Source organism: Diabrotica undecimpunctata, chromosome 7, assembly GCF_040954645.1.
Source record: "Diabrotica undecimpunctata isolate CICGRU chromosome 7, icDiaUnde3, whole genome shotgun sequence".
NCBI classification, from domain to species: domain Eukaryota; kingdom Metazoa; phylum Arthropoda; class Insecta; order Coleoptera; family Chrysomelidae; genus Diabrotica; species Diabrotica undecimpunctata.
Window position 1 is genome coordinate 145,411,532 of NC_092809.1, and position 19,808 is coordinate 145,431,339.

A 19,808-nucleotide genomic window follows, 5' to 3' on the forward strand; every position below is an offset into this window, starting at 1 on the left:
AAATAAACAAATCATTAGATAAAAAAAGTATGATTGATTTAATAGCTATTGGACTTCCAATTGATAGAATTGATCGAGACACTTTGAAAGAAACGGAAGATCTCTTTAATGAAATTAGAGGTTTAGAACACTTAATTAAAATTAAGACTTCAAAAACAAACGAAAAATGTTACTTTGAGAAAAAACAAGCCTGCAAAATTTGTGAAAAAGAAGGAAAAGGTTTACGCTACCACCTGGAATCAAGTTGCTGGTTCAGAAGCAAAAGTGATATTTCGAAAAATCAGCAGGTAAGAACTGTCAACAACCATAAATTAGAAATAGAATTAAATGAAACAAATCCAAAAAACTGTTAATACCACCACTAATTCGAATCAAGTTACTATTGAATGACACTTTAGAGATTTATGGAGTATATGATTCAGGAGCAAATGTGTCATTGATTAATGCAAAATTATTACAGATAAAAGCACATAATAGAGGTGACCTTCAAATAGTAAACTTGAGGACAATTAATGGTGTTAAAAAAACAAATGGTATAGTAACACTTAAGATAAAAATCTATGATATTGAAAAAGAAATGGATGTATTTATTGTAGATAATGAAAATTTCAATTATGATTTTTTAGTTGGGTTAGATTGTATTAAGAATTTCAGATTAATTCAAAATGAAGATCTAAGAATCACACAATACAACAACACTAAAGAATTTGAAAATTTGTCAATTATTGATAATATGAGTATTCCTGAGTTTCCAGGTAACATATATTTAAATGCATCTAAAAAAAATATTAGTGATATATACAAATATGAAATAAATTTTAATGAGAGTATAAATACTGACAATTTTGAAATAGCAATTAACCATTTAGATTTAAATCAGCAATCAGAAATTAAACAACTGATTAATAAATATAAATCAGCATTTGCTAAAGACAAATATGATGTAGGTACTATAAGAGAGTATGAAGCTCATATTGACTTAATTGTAGATAAATACTGCTCCAAACGTCCATATAGATGTACCATTGAAGATAGAAAGGAGATAGAAAGTCAGATAGCAGAACTTTTAAAGAATAATTTAATTGAAGAGTCATATAGTCCATTTGCGGCTCCAGTGACACTAGCATACAAAAAAGGAGAGGACAAAAAGACAAGACTGTGCATAGATTTCAGGGAACTAAATAAAATCGATTTACATAGGAAGGAAATTGATTTAAACATTGGGGATTTAGTATATGTGGAGAACGGTAACCGCCTAAATAGAAAGAAGTTAGATGAATTAAGGATTGGACCATACAAAATATTAAAGAAGATTTCCAATTCAATCTATGAAATTGATACTGGGCATAGGAAAACAGAATCAAACTTCTTTCATATCACTAAGCTTACTCCAGTATTGAAAACAAATATTTAGTGAACGTTCAATATTTGTTTTAAAATATCTTCTCCAAGGGGGGGAGATGTAAAGAAAACCTATTGTTTTGTTTTCCTTTAATAATATTTCTATTTATATTCTCATTTTGTTACGCCACTGTCAAAACATTAAGTTCTTCTTTTTGTTTTTATGTTAGACATACTTGTGAGGTGTTTTGACAGTGACAATTCATTAATCTACAATTGTCAATTGTCTGGCCATTATTACTTTTGCCTGTAATTTGTAAAATTAGAATATAAGCTTTAAATGTTGTTTCTTTTTTACAGGTAATGTATTTGTTAATAATTAATATTGTACAGAAAATAATAAAGTTTACTTTTTTACAGAGAAACGCAGTTGAGTTTATTTTAAAGTTTGCTGATAAAAAACCTTACATATATATATATATATATATATATATATATATATATATATATATATATATATATATATATATATATAAATATATATAGTTATATATATTATATCACAAAAAATTCGATCTCCTCCTATTTTATATAGAAGAAGACACATTTTCGGAGATGCCTCTTATAGATTATGCATAATAAGAGGGAATAATAAAGTAAATAAGAAACACAAATGCGAATTATTTATTTAATTAAATCATATGGCATTATTTGAAAATTAAAAAAAACAAATAGAAACTTACATTGTTGATAAAAAAGATAACCTCCTTGTCAGAGCCTAAATTCATCTTCACATTGTGGCACTCATATTTTGAACATGAAGTTGATCCAATTCGTATCATATTGTCTGAAGAGCTGAACTAAGCTCAGGCAAGTTGTTTGGGTGGAGTAGCCAAAGTTAAATTCATCTCCTTGTTTGTCCCATAGATGTTCGATTGGATTGGGGTTAAAAGCTGGCCAATTTATATAGAAATCCCGACGTTTTCTAAGCAATCTTTGGCGATTACAAAACGCGTGTTATGGTCTATAAAAATAAAATTAGGTCCTATGAATGGCACAGAGGCAAATTCTCATCTAAAATGGTTGTTATATACCTTGATCGTATTAGAAAATCAAATTCATACACATTAATCAAGTCAGAACAGGCATCGGATCTTATACCAACACAAACCATAACTAAGCCTCCTGGATAAATTATTCTGTCGGCAATATTGTATTGAGTAAATGTTCTGACTGCCATTCAAGCCATCCTGCAAGGAAAATAAAAATAAAACGGAAAATCCTAAAAAAATAATGATAAGAAAAGTAAGCTCAAATATGAAAAAAGTCTTAATAACGAGTATTTCTACCTCTACTACGTATAACAGCCTTACATCGTTGGCCCATACTTAAAATTTATTGCCGTATTTCATTTTGGTCTAGTTTTTTCCAAATCTGGATCAGCCTCTCTCCCACTTCCTGTAAGTTGTTTGGTTGGATCAATGTCGCTCTTACTCGCCTACCAAGGATATCCCAGAGATTTTCAATCGGATTTAAATCTGGACTATGTGCTGACCATTCCATAATGTTAATTTCTACCTCTTCTAGATAATTTCTGACGATCTGTGCAGCGTGAGGTCTGGCACTATTTTGCATTTGTAAGAAATTTTCACCGATATAAGGAGCGAATGGTACTACATGTTGCTCCAGGATCTTCAATATGTACCTTTTAGCTGTAACAGTTCCACTTTGTATGACCACTAGGTCCGTACGTAAGGTCAAAGAAATACCACCCCACACCATAACGGATCTTTCACCAAAAAATGTGGTGTGTGAGAAGTTACACTAAGCATATCGTTCGTTGCGTCGTCGCAACATACGAACACGTCTGTCGTTATTGTACAAACAAAATTGAGATTCATCAGTAAATAGCACTCGTTCCCAGTCAGCCTCTAACCAATTAACGTGTTCTCTGACAAAATGTAGTCTCTCCCTTTGATGCTCTGCAGTTAATAGAGAATCCTAGGTGTTAAGTTGTATTCTCTAAGTCGCTAAGGAAACAGACACCTACTTTTATACAAAACCAGATAGATCAAATGGTCAACACCACCTTCAGAGCTACCAGAGGTTCAGTTAGACGCAGAGTGGACAATTTTGAAATTCAGGTGAGAGTTCGCCTTCTAACATTTCTTTACACTCTGTACATCATGATATGAAAACCGTCACTCAACAAATTCAATCTCTCACTGCCCAACTCAGGAATTCTCTTCTTACTCATATCATCCACAATTTCGACCTTAAACTTGACAGACAAATTCAATTTATCTTCAATAAATCTCTTAAAACACTCCAAAAAAAGATTGCCAACCTTGGCATCACCCCTTTTTCCAAAATCAAATATCAACAGAAATGGTTAAGAAACCTTAGTGAAATTGATCCTTCACCCAACGTTCCTAAATTATTAGCTCTTGGTGCTAAATTTGGATTATCTCCAACCGTGAACGAGTATTTAATTTGTAACCTATTATCTGATGTTGAAAACATTTCTTACAGTTTCTGAATCTACAGATCTCACTTAATTGAGATCATCAGCCAATAACATTTACTTAATTTTACTAATGCTCCAAAAAAATCATAATCTGAAATTGATCGAGCCTATAATGAAACTAGAACTTTTCTTAAAGACCATACTGAACTATTGGTACTTTTAAGTGATAACGGTAATACCACTATATTTATGTATAAACAGCAATACATGGATATCGGAATCGTTACCCAGAAATCCCACCAGTACGTTTACTTCCAGAATCAATAACCACATTTCCAAGTTAAGAAGATCCAATTTTATCACGGATGTTGTAGCCAAATCTCTTAATAATTACAATGGCATCTCCAAGCAATTCCGAGATTTTACTGTTTGCCTAAAATCCATAAACCTCAATTGTGCATGCATCCCATTGTATCATCCATTAATTCTCCTAATTGCAACAATGTACGTTTTTTTGGCTAATATACTTTCAACAGCATAAAATCATGATAACGAAATGAATATCTCAGACTCCTTAAAGTTTAGTGATTTTATCAACAACTTCCAACTACCTTTAGGATTCCAAGTAGTAAGTTTCGATGTAGTGTCTCTCTTTACCAACTTACCTTTACCTGTTGTCCTTACCTCTTTACACAATCACTGGAATCAAATTCAACCCCATTGTCCCTTTGGATGGAAATCTTTCGTGGAACTCGTCAAGTTGGTGTTTGACACCAACTATTTGGTGTTCAATGGTAGATTTTACCTACAGATTTTTGGAACCCCTATGGAATCTTCTATTTCTTCACTTTTGGTTGGTTTTGTCTTAGATGACCTTATTGTAGATAGACTCAGTCACTTAGATTACAACATTCGTTTTGTCAAGAGGAATGTTGACGACTTGATCCTGGCCGTACCCACTAATCAAATTACTCACACCCTTTCTTCAATGAATACAATCCCCACTTGCAGTTCCCGTGCGATATGGAGGTGAAATTTTTCCGAGCAAGTGGATTGGTAAACGTGGGTGGACCTATTGGATGACCAGCGAGGTCACAAGATTTCAATCCTTTGGATTATTTTATGTGGGGACATCTGAAGAATGTTGTGTATCAAACGAAACCAGCAGATATTCAAGAATTACAACAGAGAATTCGGACAGCAATAAACAATATTTTTTAAGACACAATAAACAAGGTTCAACAAGAATTTGTACAACGTTTGGGTTACTGTCAAATACAGCAAGGGCTGCAGTTCAAACATTTATAAAGTCACGTATTTCATTATATTCTGTCCGCTAGACAATAAGTATTTTTGATAATATTGTTAATTTAACTAACGCGTTACTTTATGAACACACACAAAACTATTGTATCTTTGTCCACCCTGTACCAATTTGAATCAACATGTGATACATTTTTGAAATCAGCTCAGCTAGAGTAATCCGAAAATTAAGACAAAATGGGGGTATTCTATTTAAAAAAAAATGACGGTGACGTCATTACTCGAAAGTAATTCACCCTGTATATTAGAATATTATTTTAAAATACGGTAAATTAAAATCAAAAATCGACGTGTTTCAGGATTATTTCTTAAAATGCTCTGTTTAGCTAAAAAAGAATTTGTTCCATACTTTACGGACACAGTGTATGAAAAACAAAACATATTAATTGACGAAGTTTTGTTAACACTAGTTGGAAGAGGCCAGGTATTCACTCGTTGTCTTCTTAAATAGCAATATCAGACTATAATTGACATTACCGAAGGTCTTAATTACTTTAAAAATGTACAAAAAGAAACAAAACAAAATTAAAATTGTTTAAAATGTTTATTATTTTAAAATACTATAAATCTAATAATTGTATCAAATAGATTCTTGGCTCTTTGATTAGATTTAGCTTCAGAGTATTGGAGGTCCTCAAGTTCTTTGAGTATCATACATATTTTTATCCACCTGAAAGAAACATATTTGTTTTAAAAGATTTGTTTTTACTTTATTAACATACAGCATTACAACAATTATAATTCTATGTAATTATAAAAAACAATAAAAACCCATTTCTTTTGTTCATTATAGCATTAAGCCATTTGTTAGCTATTCCATAATCAAATAAATCAAATATTTTCTCTATATATATATATATATATATATATATATATATATATATATATATATATATATATATATCGAGAAAAGGAGTACGACCGTCAATCCAAAATAAACTAAGGTACACTCGAAGAGTGGTGGGTTTTTCGGTCAAAGTGGAGAAATAAAAGACAAAGACGGTGGCTACTTCATCTATTTATTGAAGACGTTTCGCTTTCTGCTCAGAAAGCATCATCAGTTCATCTAAAAAGAACAATATGAAACCAAACATCCATAGAGAAGTTACAACAAAAGTGTGTTACCTTACAAAGACATGTAGCAGTCAATGATGTTAAAAATATGAAAAAACTTACGAAACTGGACATTCAGAGTTAACGTTGTATAAATTATTTTATAACTCGATCGTTCCTCAGTATATTTGCGGAAAAATTAAATTTATACTCTTGCGTTCTTTACTATCTGTTCTACTAGATCTAATTGTAAAACATAAACATAAAAAACACAAAATAGAAACAAGTAAAAAAAAACAGTTACTCAGAATCCAAAATAATTTAATAACTGGGGTTTCAGGGTTTACCATATCATATCTTTAATATGATAGAGAAATATTTTGGATTATCAGAAAGTTAGTTAGAAAGCTAATTATTGTTAGTACAAACTAAAATTGGCAACATTAGCATCACCTAAAAACAAATACTTACGGATAAGTTTGTGAGCCCTGTCTCTGATGCGGGAAAGAAGACCACCCTGTTTAACTACAACATTTTGTTCAGGCTGAGTTTCATAATTTACTTGTCTGTTAGGTTGGTATACAATCCTGGAGTCTCCAGAGTTAGGATACACGACTTCTTGTCCGTTGATGATGATTCTATCGTCTCCTTGTTGAGAGGGGTAGTAGATAGACGGATTATATTCTCCGTTGTTTGACTGCAGATAACTGGGATCGAGGATAATGTATTGGCCGCTGCTTTCGTCCCAGATGTAACGGTCGTTACTTTGTCCGTTTTGAATTTCGTTGTCGTCGTTTTTGCCTTCAACGTAGATCTGTCCGTCGTCCAAATATTGGCGGACCATTACTAACTTGGATCCGATGTATTCGCGCTTAAGGGTGTACTGGCGACCGTAATTGTCACTGTAAATAAACAATAACTGTAATAGTATAAAAAAGAAAGGTAACCTAAGTCTGAAGTCAAAAATATAGGTGAATTGGTATATTATCTTGATTATTCAATTTTACTACAAATAAAATTTTCTTAGGTTGTAACCCAGTAATATTTTTCAATTCTAAAGAATCGACCGACTTATACAATTTTGTCAAGAAGAAAACATGAGAGTTACCAACACATGGTTCTAACTCCACCCCCGTCGCCTTTATACTTGGAAATCTCCAGCCGATAGAGCTCAGAACATAATAAGAAATCAAAAAGACTTCATTCTTATCAACGGTAGATTCAGCACAACTGTCAAAAGAGCTTGCACATACCCTGAAGCAGATGTCCCTTCTGACCAGGTACTATTAGTGGCCGTCATAAAGATCGCTCTTTCATGCAAGAACAAGCCTGAAACTCAACAACAGATAGCACTGGACAAACTAAAAGACCCAATGATACAAGCAGAAATAAGCAATGAAATAAACGCACAAATTCAAATATTGACGACAAATATTGCCGAAGATCTAACACCAACATGGAATACGATTACAAGTGCTGTAACAGACATCATGAAAAACAACTTAGGGTACAAACGAAATAACAAGAGGTAAAAATGGATGACAGAAGAAATACTATTACTAATGGAAGAACGACGAAGACACAAGAATAACCAAGATGGCAGCAATATGTATGAAAACATTAACAGGCAAATAAAAGCAAAAATAAGAATAGCAAAAAATGAATGGCTTAAGCAACAATGTATCGATCTAGAACATTTACAACGACAGCACGACGACCGTAATTTACATAAAAAGCTTAAGGAGACTGCTGGAATATACAGAAAACGAAGACCAACTACCATAGTTAATCAGGATAACCAGATAGTGCTGGGTGAAAAGGAGAAAATTGATATATGGGAAAATTATATCCAGGAGCTCTTCCATGACGAAAGACCCATAAGTGAAGTTTATACAGACGAACAGCTGCCTGGCCCTTCAATCACCAAAGAGGAGATAAAAAAGGCAATATTAAATTCAAAAAACAATAAGGCACCTGGACCAGATGAAATCCCGTCAGAAATACTTAAATTACTGGATGAAAGGGGAATTTGAGCACTACACAAAATATTTAACTTAATTTATGAAACTGGCTGCTATCCTCAACAGTGGTTACGCTTTACCTTTATTCCCCTGCCCAAGAAAGTCAATGCAAAAAGATGTGAGGACTCATTAGCCTGATGAGTCACACTTTAAAGATATTCTTAAAAATACTACATCAAAGATTATACAAAAAATGTGAATGGGACATCAGTGACTCCCAGTTCCGGTTTAGGCAAGGTTTAGGAACACGAGAAGCAATAGTAGCAACACAGGTGCTGGTCCAAAATTGTTACGATCAGAAGAAGGATGTGTTCCTATGCTTTTTAGATTACTAAAAAGCGTTTGATATTGTCCAACACCACAAGTTAATGCAGATCCTCAAGAAAGTTGATATAGACCAAAAAGACATAAGATGCATTGAAAACTTGTAGTGGCATCAAACGGCACAAATAAAAATAGACAATTCTATATCCAAACCCATACATATAAGAAGGGGCGTTCGACAGGGATGTGTGCTTTCCCCTCTTTTATTTAACATTTATTCGGAAGCCATATTTCAAGAGTCTTTGGAGGATGCAAAGATGGGAATCAAAGTGAATAGAGTATTGATCAACAACATACGATATGCTGATGATGGTGTCTTAATTTGTGACAACATAGTCGATCTTCAACAACTTGTCACTATAATTGGAGAATACAGTAAGCGAATAGGATTAGAGATTGATACCAAAAAAACCAAATTTATGATCATCTCCAGAAACTTAGATGCACTTGAAAACTCCACCATAACACTGAATACTAAGTCCATTGAAAGAGTGAGTAAATTTAAATACCTGGGATCGTGGCTTTTTGAAGACTGGGTATCGGACAGGGAAGTAAAATGTCGCATTGAGCAAGCTCGACAAGCTTTCGTAAAATTTAAGAAGGTACTGACTTGTTCAGAGTTCGATTTTTAACTGAGACTAAGGTGCTACGTGTGGTCAGTGCTGCTATATGGCGTAGAGGGCTGGACACTCAAAACGAGGGATATAAACAGATTAGAAGCTTTCGAAATGTGGCTCTATCGCCGTATCCTAAAAATACCATGGACAGCGAAAATCACAAATATAGATGTCCTTAAAAGAATAAACCAAGAACGCCAACTTTTCGAAACCATCAAGAAAAGAAAAACGGCTTATCTAGGTCATATCATGCGAAACGAAAAATACCAGTTCCTCCAACTTATAATCGAGGGTAAAATTGATAGCAAGAGAGGAATGGGACGCAAGAAAATGTCCTGGCTCCGAAACATAAGGCAATGGACAGGGATTAACGACATACAATCTCTGATACATATTGCAAGAAATAGAGAATTAATGGAAAATGTGATCGCTAACATCCATTAGTGGATTTGTATCTGAAGAAGAAGAAGAAAGAATCGAGTTCCTCTGATACTTCTACTCTACAATCATAACAGCTATTACAGATAGACGAGGAATTATTTCTGGTCGAACACAATATAACATAGAGAAAGTATTCTGGTAGAAACCTTAAACAATTTGTCTTTGATAAAACTCACGGAATCCAGAGTTATTGTGGATTTAACAACAAAAACTGAACTCGAGATGTTTAAATTATTTGCCAACGATGATCTCATCGACCTCACGATTCATGAAACTAATCGCTATGCTGAGCAAGTTATTATAAAAAAGATTACAGATAAATCATTAACTAAGCAGTCCCGTCTGAATGACTGGAAAGATAAACTGTTAAAATGTATGTGTTTTTGGGTATACTTTTATGAATGGGTGAAGAAGGTATTACTGTATTCAAGCGAAAGGAAAAACGAGATGTGCTGATGCTTAGTAGAGTACACACAGATAATATGGTAGAGATATGTCAGCGACAGAAACCACTAGCGGTAGTAGATTATAATATTGATAATCGATTAATTATCGACCACGGTTCAAATGATTAAATTACTAATGTGATAAAAGGGTAACAAGAGGTATATTGTTTATTGTCACATTAAAAAAAAATAAATAAAACGTTTTGTCCAAAAAGAAAAAAAATGTTTGGAATGGATCACTCTTATTACTCTATCTCCAATTTTATATAACATTTTTGTTTCAGACCTACCCACAGATCCAAGAACTTCAACAGCTCTTTATGCAGACGATACAGCAGTGAATGCATCCGGAAAAGACGAAGAAAGAATCATCAGGAATATGAAAAATCACTTGGACAAAATCACGAGGTACACCGAGAAATGGAAGATAAAAATCAACACCCAAAAGACGCAGTTCATAGTCTTCAGCCAGAGTTCGAGACCACCACGAAACCAAATCAGAATAGGAGGCAACAGGATTCAGGAAGAAGACTCAGTCAAGTACCTAGGAGTCCACCTCGACAGAAGACTCAACTTCCGGATGCATATACAAAAAACTAAGGTAAAAGTTAATGCAGCTAAAAGACTAATTCTCCCTTTCATTTTTAGGACCAGCCCGCTGTCCAAGGCCAAGAAAATTCAGTTGTATCAAGCCTATGTTAGATCGGTGATGCTGTACGCAGTCCCAGTGTGGAGTTCCATCGCAGAGACACACTGGAGAAGATTAGAAGCCACTGAAACATCATGCTACCGGATCATCGACGGAGCATCATGCGAAGACAGAATTACGAATGCAACCATCAGAGAAAGGCTCCAGTATACACCACTGAGGAAGGTGGCCGAGAAAAGAACCAGGTATTAATTCCACCAGGCTACAAGAAGACTCCGTAAGACCAGGGGCCTCCTCGAGAATAACAGGAACCAGAAGAGGCATAGAACTACCCATAAACTGATCGACCACCTGATCAGGGTCTAGCCGGATGGTTGCCGGAAAACAGCCAAGCAGGGAAGTAGGTACGGTGCCGTAAATTAGTACCTACAGAAGAAGACGAGGATAAAACCACACAAAGAGGTCTAGGATGCCGAGAGGACAAATAACCAAGAAGCTGGCGGTGCAAGTGCGGGACGCTGAAAAAAGAAGACTAATATGAATGAAATACTCAATGCAATGTTAATTTTTATTTGGTAATAAACGTTTTTATTTATTTTAATTTTTATATCTTATTACTTAGGGTATGAAAACTGTATTACAACATATTGTAAGACCTACCAAATACACATATAACATTTTATAAAAATCGGTCAAGTCGTTTGGAGGAGTATGGCAACTAACTAACTAACTAAATAGTATGGCTATTAAAATATAGAGGTTCGTGATAGAAGAGTGAAAATTAAGGGTTATGTGTATTGTCTACATCACAAAAAAAATAAAATTTTTTTTAAAAACTAAAAAAAAATTTTTTTTGGGGTACCACACTCTTACGAAATGGGGGTACAAAAAATATATTACTACCGAATATACATATCAAATTGCACAAAAATAAGTTAAGGTGTTTCGGGGGACTAACTATGTAACACTAATATGGCTATTAAAAAATAGGGGCTGTATGTACTTTTTAATGCCATATTATAAAAAAAATAAAAATAAAAAATTTTGCAACCCTTACCATTTAGGGGTATGAATAGTTATTTAACCAACAAGTGTATTAATAAGGGCGATTAACAATTGAGATATTTTAACGCGTGAGCGAAGCGAGCGCGTTAATGTTCGAGATTGTTAATCGCCATTTTAATTCACGAGTTCGTTACAAAACTTTTCAGTCGACCGTACTTTTCAGACATAAAGATATCTTAGTTTAAATATTTATTTACTTAACGATAAACAACAATTTTTTCAGCTTTTATTGACTTTATTCAAAGTATCCTTAGTGGTAGTTTTATTATAGTAAACATTAATATTCGAAATGGTACAATTACTGAAATTAAAGGAAGATATTGATAAATGATTATCTGCTGTATAGCATTTTGACAAATTTATATTTTTTAAGTCTTCTTGGACCTCTGTAAATTCTGTGATAGAAGAAGTTAAATTCTGGTGAAGTTAAATTAAACTCTTCGTCAATATCAATCCTTTGATTTTTCAAATACACAGAATTTTAAACAATAAAGTAAATAATGACATACAATGACAGATAGTACTAACAGCGGCTACTTCATTTTAAATTAATTTTTTAGTGGGAATATAAATAGGTATATGTTTGGTTAACTACACTACAGGTCACTGCCAATCACAGAGCGTTTAATTAATCTATGCAAGCAATGTATGTTGTGTTGCCTATAATAAAATCGTTCATTAATAGAAAATCATTCATTAATAGGGGTCATTAATCAATGATTTTGAGGGTGTTAAAATTGATCATAAATGGACGGTCGACGGAAAAAATAGATTAATACCCATTCTCAGATTATTTATCAAATACATAAATCAAGTTTCATAAAAGTTGGTCCAGCCGTTTCGGAGACGTATGGCGAATTTATAAACAAAGCCCCTGTAAATTAAAAAAGGCTAACTCGGGTTTTAAGGGTCGTAGTATATGATGCTTTTTTTAATTCTTGTAAAAGTAAACAATATGCGAATAGCACAAATTGATGAAATTCTTACATGACATTGCGTCTGAGTTATTTTAATAGGTTATATTCATAAATTCACAGTACTTTTGCAAACCTATTTTACAAATATGTTTAACATAAAATCACAAATGAAAAAATATTAAGACACAATAGAAAGATACTGAAGACATTTACAATAAGAAAAACATCATACCTGGATCACATACTTCGATTTGATTATTTGTCTCTCTTAGACTCAACCATGCAAGGAAAAATAGATAAAAGGAAAGGCATGGGAAGAAAAAGAAAATCATCACTGAGTGATATCAGAGACTGGTTTAACCGCAGTGTTAAACATATATTTCACGTCCCAAAAGACAAGGAAACGTTTAAGGAATTGATCATTAAATTTTGTTAGAAGACCACGTTTAAAAAAAGAAATTTTTGTTTAGATAAAAAGTTAAAATAAAATTGAAGATTTAATTATTGCTGAAACTTAAAAAACTCGTTTCTTACCTGTATACTTCATGATTTTGTTGGTCAATCTCATGTCCGTTAAGAATATCAGCGTGGACATTGGCTTTCTGTCCAAGAACGTCGCCATTAACTTCTCCATGAGCGCCGATTCCTTGTTTGCCAATACCTGCAGAAAGGTCAGCGCCTATTTCGTTGTTGAGGATTTTGGCACGAGCATTAGCATCCAAACTGGCAATGTTCTCGATACCGAAGAAATCTGCTGCTTTGGAGATGAGACCGTTGTCTCCGGTGATGAGTGCTGCGTGGCAACAGCCAAACAAGAGTACAAAAGACGTCTGGAAAAATTGTTTACTTAAATAAAAACCACTCAATCAAAATATAATTAAAAAATTAAAATTAAAAAAAAACTATATTGCCAGAAAAAATTAATTCACTAAAGTAGCACCAAGCGTAGGGTGTCATCAGGCGAGATATGTGAAATAAGTAATGATAGAGAGATGATCATGTGAAAGTGGTCCACTAGAATACAGAAAAAAAAACTGATCAACAGATGAAGACAAGTAGTCTCAGACTGAAAGAATTAAACAGCAAAAATATAAAGAAAAAATTGTGATAAAAAACTTCGCTTTGGCTCCAGATTTATAGTCGGGGCGATACATTTCTACTTCATTTTTAATCAAAAATTTTTATCTGCAAAAGAAACCAAAGAGTCTTAGAACATTAAAGACGAAAAGATAATATAAACTCTGGAACATAAAAAGTGTAAAAGTGTAAAAGAAGTGTAAAAGTAATCGGAACAAATCTTTAGGACATTGAAAAACTTCTCCTATAGTTTAGCTAAAATTTTACATCTTGACAAATGATTATAAAAAAATGTTGAAGTTCCTCCAGGGTTCATATTGCTCTTTTTAAGCTGTCTATTATTTTGGGTTGCGCGTATCACATTATTAGTCCATCAGATTAGTGATTACCGTCGACATCTTTTTAGCTATGGCTTTCTTGAAATGTCTGTATATATCCAAAGAAAGTTAATATTTTTGAAATTATAATAATGGTGAATTGTAAATGTCTGCAAAAAGAGATATATTTGTTCCTTTGGCTATCCAAAATATTCGAAAGCATTATTTTCTAGTGTGTTTTTTTAAAGTGCGTGGACCATCCTTGTTCGGGTAGTCAACGTTTCAGAGACATAGCTAAAGATTGGAAAAACCAGTGTTCTTACAAACTTGCTCATAGTGTTTTGTTTTATTGTATGTGTGTCTTTAAAAAAACATTGGTTTTCAGCCGACAAGCCCTTTACAGTCTAAATATTCGTGTCAATGGAATAAATATGCTTTTATTTCTTTGATTCATGATTGATGTTGGCTACCATATTCGCTATCATGAATATCATCTCTGTTTATTGAAGATGTTTCGTAGATTTCTTTATACACATCAGTTTATCTACCCATATATATTTAAATAAGCAAATATCCATAGAGATAAACATTTGCACAGCACAAAAGATATGCAGCATAGGAACGTGGAAGTGAAGGAAATAGTTTAATAATTGAAAAACGATAAACAATAAAATATAAAATGTTCAGTTTTAAGTTAGAAAGAACAGATCTAAGTCAGTTTTCTAAAAGATATAGAATGTTACACCAACAGTAATAGGTATATAATATAAAAAAACTTTGGCGTAAATTTCAGAACAAAAACTATCTCAAATGGATAACAAACAGAATTCCAAAATAGCACTGATAATATTTAATAGTAGTACTATGGTTTATATTGGACTTAAGGTATTATTATTTGTTAAGCTTGTTGAAAAATAGTAAATATTAAAGTAATATTCAAAAAACAATAAAGTAAAGCAACCAGGCATCACGCCAACATTTCAAAGACAATAGATCCAACAGGTATTTCGTTTGAAAGTATGTTAAACGACTTGCGAGTAAGTAGACTCGTATGAGTACAAGTATACCAGAAAAGCTACAAATGACATTTGATACAGCTCCAACTACTAGAGCGGTAATTTCCAATACGGTAACATACTAGCTTATTGCCAAAGTTAGCGTAAGTTGAAATACATTAAGTACACAAGGTTTCGTAAATACCTACATATATCATTAATGTGGATCTCAACTTTGCGTTAACATAATATGAGGGCAGAAGTAGTACTTCTGTCTTCATACAGCGCTAATGATTCAAATGAATAATAAATCTTAGTGGATAATATGATTTATTTAATTTTAATTTGATATATTCAAGATTTCGGAAAAGAGACTTATTAAAAACCGACAGACCAATGAGAGGATAATGTTGATGAGGACGCAAGAAATATCTTGGGCAGTCGAAGATAGAAAAGAATGGTTACAGACCATAACGAATGGAAAGGTTTGCTGACGGAGGTCTGGGCATGAATTACGCTGTAGAGTCATTGAATCGATGAATGGGTTTAAAAATATTATCCAAGCCATTATACAAAGAACACGATTTTCAAAAAAGCAGGCGTAAATTTTGACAAAACAGACAAAATTTGTGTCGTTAAAAAGATATTTAGTAGGTAGAATGGCATAGGAAAAAAATAGTAATTAACAATATATGGCGAATAAAGAATAAGATGAAATATGACGATATTGGAAAGAAAGAACGCGTGTTAAGTACCTCTTACCTATACAGGGTGTTTCAAAAAGATATGTCATATATTAAATCAAGCATTCCGGGGACAAAAATAAATTGATTAAATCCAACTTACCTTAGTACAAAAGTGTTGACAAAACAAGTTAAAGCCCTTTGAAGTTACAAAATAAAAATTGTTGTTTTGCATTATTTCCTAAACTACTTGGCATTTTGTAATAAAAATGGACACGTTACTTTCTTGTTCTGAAAGCATTTTTCATACAAAAGAAACAACAAAATCGAATCGCACAGAAAAATTTTAAGGGGGGTGTGCAGCCCTAAATCCCCCAAACGTTCAAATCAAATGAATTTTGTGGCATTATTAGTTTAACACATTATTTTTAAAACTATTTTGCCTCTTATCACTTTTTCGAAAAACCAATGCGTTTTTCTGTGCGCTTAGATTTTGTTGTTTTTTTTTATGAAAAATGCTTTCAGAACAAGAAAATAAGGTGTCCATTTTTATTACAAAAAGGCAAAGTGGTTTAGGAGATAATGCAAAAAAAAATTTCATTTTGCAACTTCAAAGGGTTGTAACATTTTTTATGTACACTTTTGTACTAAGAGAAATTGGATTCAATCAATTTATTTTTGTCCCCGGAATGCGTGATTTAATTTATGACATACCTTTTTGAAACACCCTGTATAATCTCTAGAATCTCTACCTAATCCGTAAAATATAAAATATCAACAGGCTGAAATACTAAGATATTTAGGGAAAATTACAATGAAAAGCAACAGAGATGGAATGGATAGGAGAAGTAATGACGAAATAAAGCAAAGAACATCAATAGAAACAGACATACTAACATATATAGAACAAAAAAGATTAAAGTGGTATGGACATGTAAGAAGAACTAGCGACAGCAGATGGATAAAGATAATAACCGAATGGAGTCCCATAGGAAGGAGGAAAAGAGGACGACCCCGAAAATCCTGAAGTAGACGACGCCATGAGTAAAAGAGGCCTAAACGATGGAGAATGGAACAACAGAGAGAGATGGAAACGGTTGAGCGAGGGAAGGCAGTGAATACTGTAGAATCCCTATATATATATATATATATATATATATATATATATATATATATATATATATATATATATATATATACAATGAAAAGTAAATGTTCTAAAAAAAAAGTAAACTAGAACTTTGACAGAAGGAGAACATTGAAAAGACTGAACTAGTTTTTGACTTACTTTTTAATGTATATTTTTTTACAAAGGTGATCGTTTTTTATTTAACCCAAAGGACATCTTTTTTATTATTAGAACATTATCGCATGGATCTGTTTGATTTAATTGATTTTCATACAAATCTAATCAAAATACAAAAATCGAAAAGGGAAAGAAAAAAATATTAACAAAAATATACAAAATTTTCAACTCACCAAAAGCTTACAGTTCATGTTGGTGCTTCAACAAGTCAACTGATAAAGTTTTTTAGAATATCGTTTTTAAATATTAAGATTAAGTATTATGAATATTATTTGATATTTCAGTATCAAGTTTTAATCTACTATTCTACTAATCTACTAATTAGGGTATTTTTAGGCAAGGAAATTTGAGTGATATAAAACAGTTTATCTTACTTCGGGTTTTATTTATCGCCAGATTTAATTTCCTACTTGTTTATTAAGCAGTGTGAAAAGTAGACGCTGAATATTTACTGATAGAGACTCATTCACGATCTTCACAATTTCAATAAAATTTTTTACAAAGTTGTTCCCAGGCTCCAATTTTCCACAAACCACACTTCAGCATCACCATCTCACTCATCTTATACTAGCACACCTCTTCCATCCCCTTCAACAGGTGCAGATGTATCCATAGACACTGAATCATTTTTTCATAACTTTTTAACATAATGCATAAAGGCATTCCAGTGTTGTTTTTTATTGTAAATAAATTTATTTATAGTTAAGAGTAAAAAAAATTCCCACCTTAAGAACAGAGCTGTTTTTTTTTGTTTCTATTAGTTTCCAGGCACTACAACCTTCAAAATAAATTGTCTCTTCTACTATATTGTTAACTTTATTAAACTAATATCTATTTAATCTGAAATACTTAGTGAACTTTGCCTCCAACAATTCAGATGCCAAATTAAATTCACCATGACTTATTCTTTTTTTCATGTAATTACTTTTCCAATATGATTTATTTCTTTTCAAGAGGTCGTAAAGCAAAACATCTGTTTCCCAATCTGTCCGAATCTGACTCGGAACTTAAATCTAGTAATACATTTTATATAATATATAATAACGGATTTATTACGGCTGTCGCCGCTTCTCCTCCCCCAATTTCCATCTTTTTCTGTCATATGCAGTTGCCTCTTCTAAGTCTCTTGCCGCCATTGCTTTATCAATATCGTTGCGCCAACTTCTCCGTGGTCGTCCTCTCTTTCTTCTTTCAAAAGGGATCCATTCCAGTACTCTCCTAGGCCATCTGTACTCTGGCATTCTTTTAACATGTCCGAACCAGATTAATTGTTTTCTTTCTATGTCATCATTGATATTTCTCTCCATTTTCATTTCGTTTCTTATTTGTTCGTTTCTAAGTCTCTCCAGTTTCGATCTACCGCAGCTTCGTCTCAGATAATCCATTTCTGTCGTCATAAGTTTGTTTCTATTAGCTTTGGTGACGTCCCATACTTCCGAACCGTAAAGTGTAATACTTTGGACTATACTACTGTAAATGTGTTTTTTGGTTTCTCGTCGAATTGTTTTTTGCCAGAGAAGAGAGTTTAAGGCACGGGTCGCTGCTCTGCCCTTGTTTATTCTTTTCCTGATTTCATCTGCGCTATTTCCCTTCTTGTTAAAAATGACTTCCCAAATATTTGCAGGATTGCACGCCTTTGATTTTGTCATCTTCCAAGACTAGGTCACATATTTCATCTGTTCCCACTGAGAGATATTCACATTTTGTCATATTCATGTTTAGACCTGCCACCTCATATTCTTCTTGTAGTTTTCTTACCATATAGCTAAGATCGTAGCTGTCTTCGGCAATTACTACCTGGTCATCCGCAAAGAAAAGTGTATATAGCTTGTTTTCTTCCACCGTTATTCCCATGTTTCTACATTTTTTTACCCATTTCACTAAGGATCTGTCCAAATAGATTTTAAATAAGGTGGGTGACAGACAGCAGCCTTGTCTTAGTCCTTTTGTTGTTTAAAAAGGAGAGGTTATTTCTTGTCCCATTTTAATTCTTGCAAAGTTTTGTTCGTAATATTTTTGAGTGGCGTTAATAAGAATTGGGTTTATTTTCAAGTTACCCATTTCTATCCATAGTTGGGAGATCGGTACACTGTCATATGCTTTTTCCAAATCTATTAAATCTATATGAGTGCAATTTTTAATGTGAAGGTATTATCCATAGTGGAGCGTCCGGCCCTAAATCCCGCTTGTGTTTCGGGTTGTTTGTCTTTAATATCATTTTCTATCAGGTTTCGTAGTACTTTTGAGTATAGTCGGCCTATAGTAGCAATCACTGCGATCCCTCTATAGTTTTTAGGATCCATCTTTGTGCCTTTCTTGTGTATTGGAGAGATATACGATTGTCTCCATTCTTCTGGAATTTTTCTCCGTTTAAGCATCTTTCGAATAATTTTCGGATCATCTCAAACAGTTTTGATGATCCATACCTAATCAACTCTGGATGTATTCCGCCTGGGCCTGGAGATTTTTTTAATTTCATTCCCTTAACTGCTTCATTCACTTGTTCTATTGATATTTCGATTCTTCCTTCTACTTCCACTTGTTCATTTGTCTGTTTAAACCTTTCTCTTCTCTCTGTTAATAAGTTCTCAAAATGCTCTACTCATGTGTTCTCTGGTATTCTATTTATTATGACTTGGTTTTTTGTCGTTGTTCTCATCGTTTTTATAGTTCTCCAGGCTTCAGAGCTCTTTGACCCTCCTATATGGTTTTCTAGGTAATGGCATTTTTGTTCCCATGTACTATTTTTCTTTTTAACCACTTCTC

At 33.1% G+C, this 19,808-nt stretch overlaps 2 protein-coding genes across 2 annotated transcripts; one reads left to right on the plus strand and one right to left on the minus strand.

Annotated features, from left to right (window-relative positions):
- Positions 1 to 4,364: 4,364 nt before the first annotated feature.
- On the plus strand, positions 4,365 to 4,841 carry LOC140446658 (uncharacterized). The gene has a single exon (XM_072539248.1). It carries the CDS (start codon positions 4,365 to 4,367, stop codon positions 4,839 to 4,841), a length of 477 nt encoding a protein of 158 aa, XP_072395349.1.
- An 815-nt stretch (positions 4,842 to 5,656) lies between these two features.
- On the minus strand, positions 5,657 to 17,352 carry LOC140445996 (uncharacterized). The gene is made up of 4 exons (XM_072538476.1): positions 17,216 to 17,352; positions 13,199 to 13,494; positions 6,656 to 7,086; positions 5,657 to 5,801 (listed from the first exon to the last, which is right to left on the minus strand). Exons 1-4 carry the CDS (start codon positions 17,231 to 17,233, stop codon positions 5,794 to 5,796), a joined length of 753 nt encoding a protein of 250 aa, XP_072394577.1. The 5' UTR covers positions 17,234 to 17,352; the 3' UTR covers positions 5,657 to 5,793.
- Positions 17,353 to 19,808: the final 2,456 nt, after the last annotated feature.

Coding starts and splice junctions, on each gene's coding strand:
- LOC140446658 (XM_072539248.1), top strand. CDS start 4,365: ATGAATATCTCAGACTCCTTAAAGTTTAGTGATTTTATCAACAACTTC.
- LOC140445996 (XM_072538476.1), bottom strand. Junction 7,087..13,198: donor CAAAATCATGAAGTATACAG/GTAAGAAACGAG, acceptor GTTTATTTACAG/TGACAATTACGGTCGCCAGT.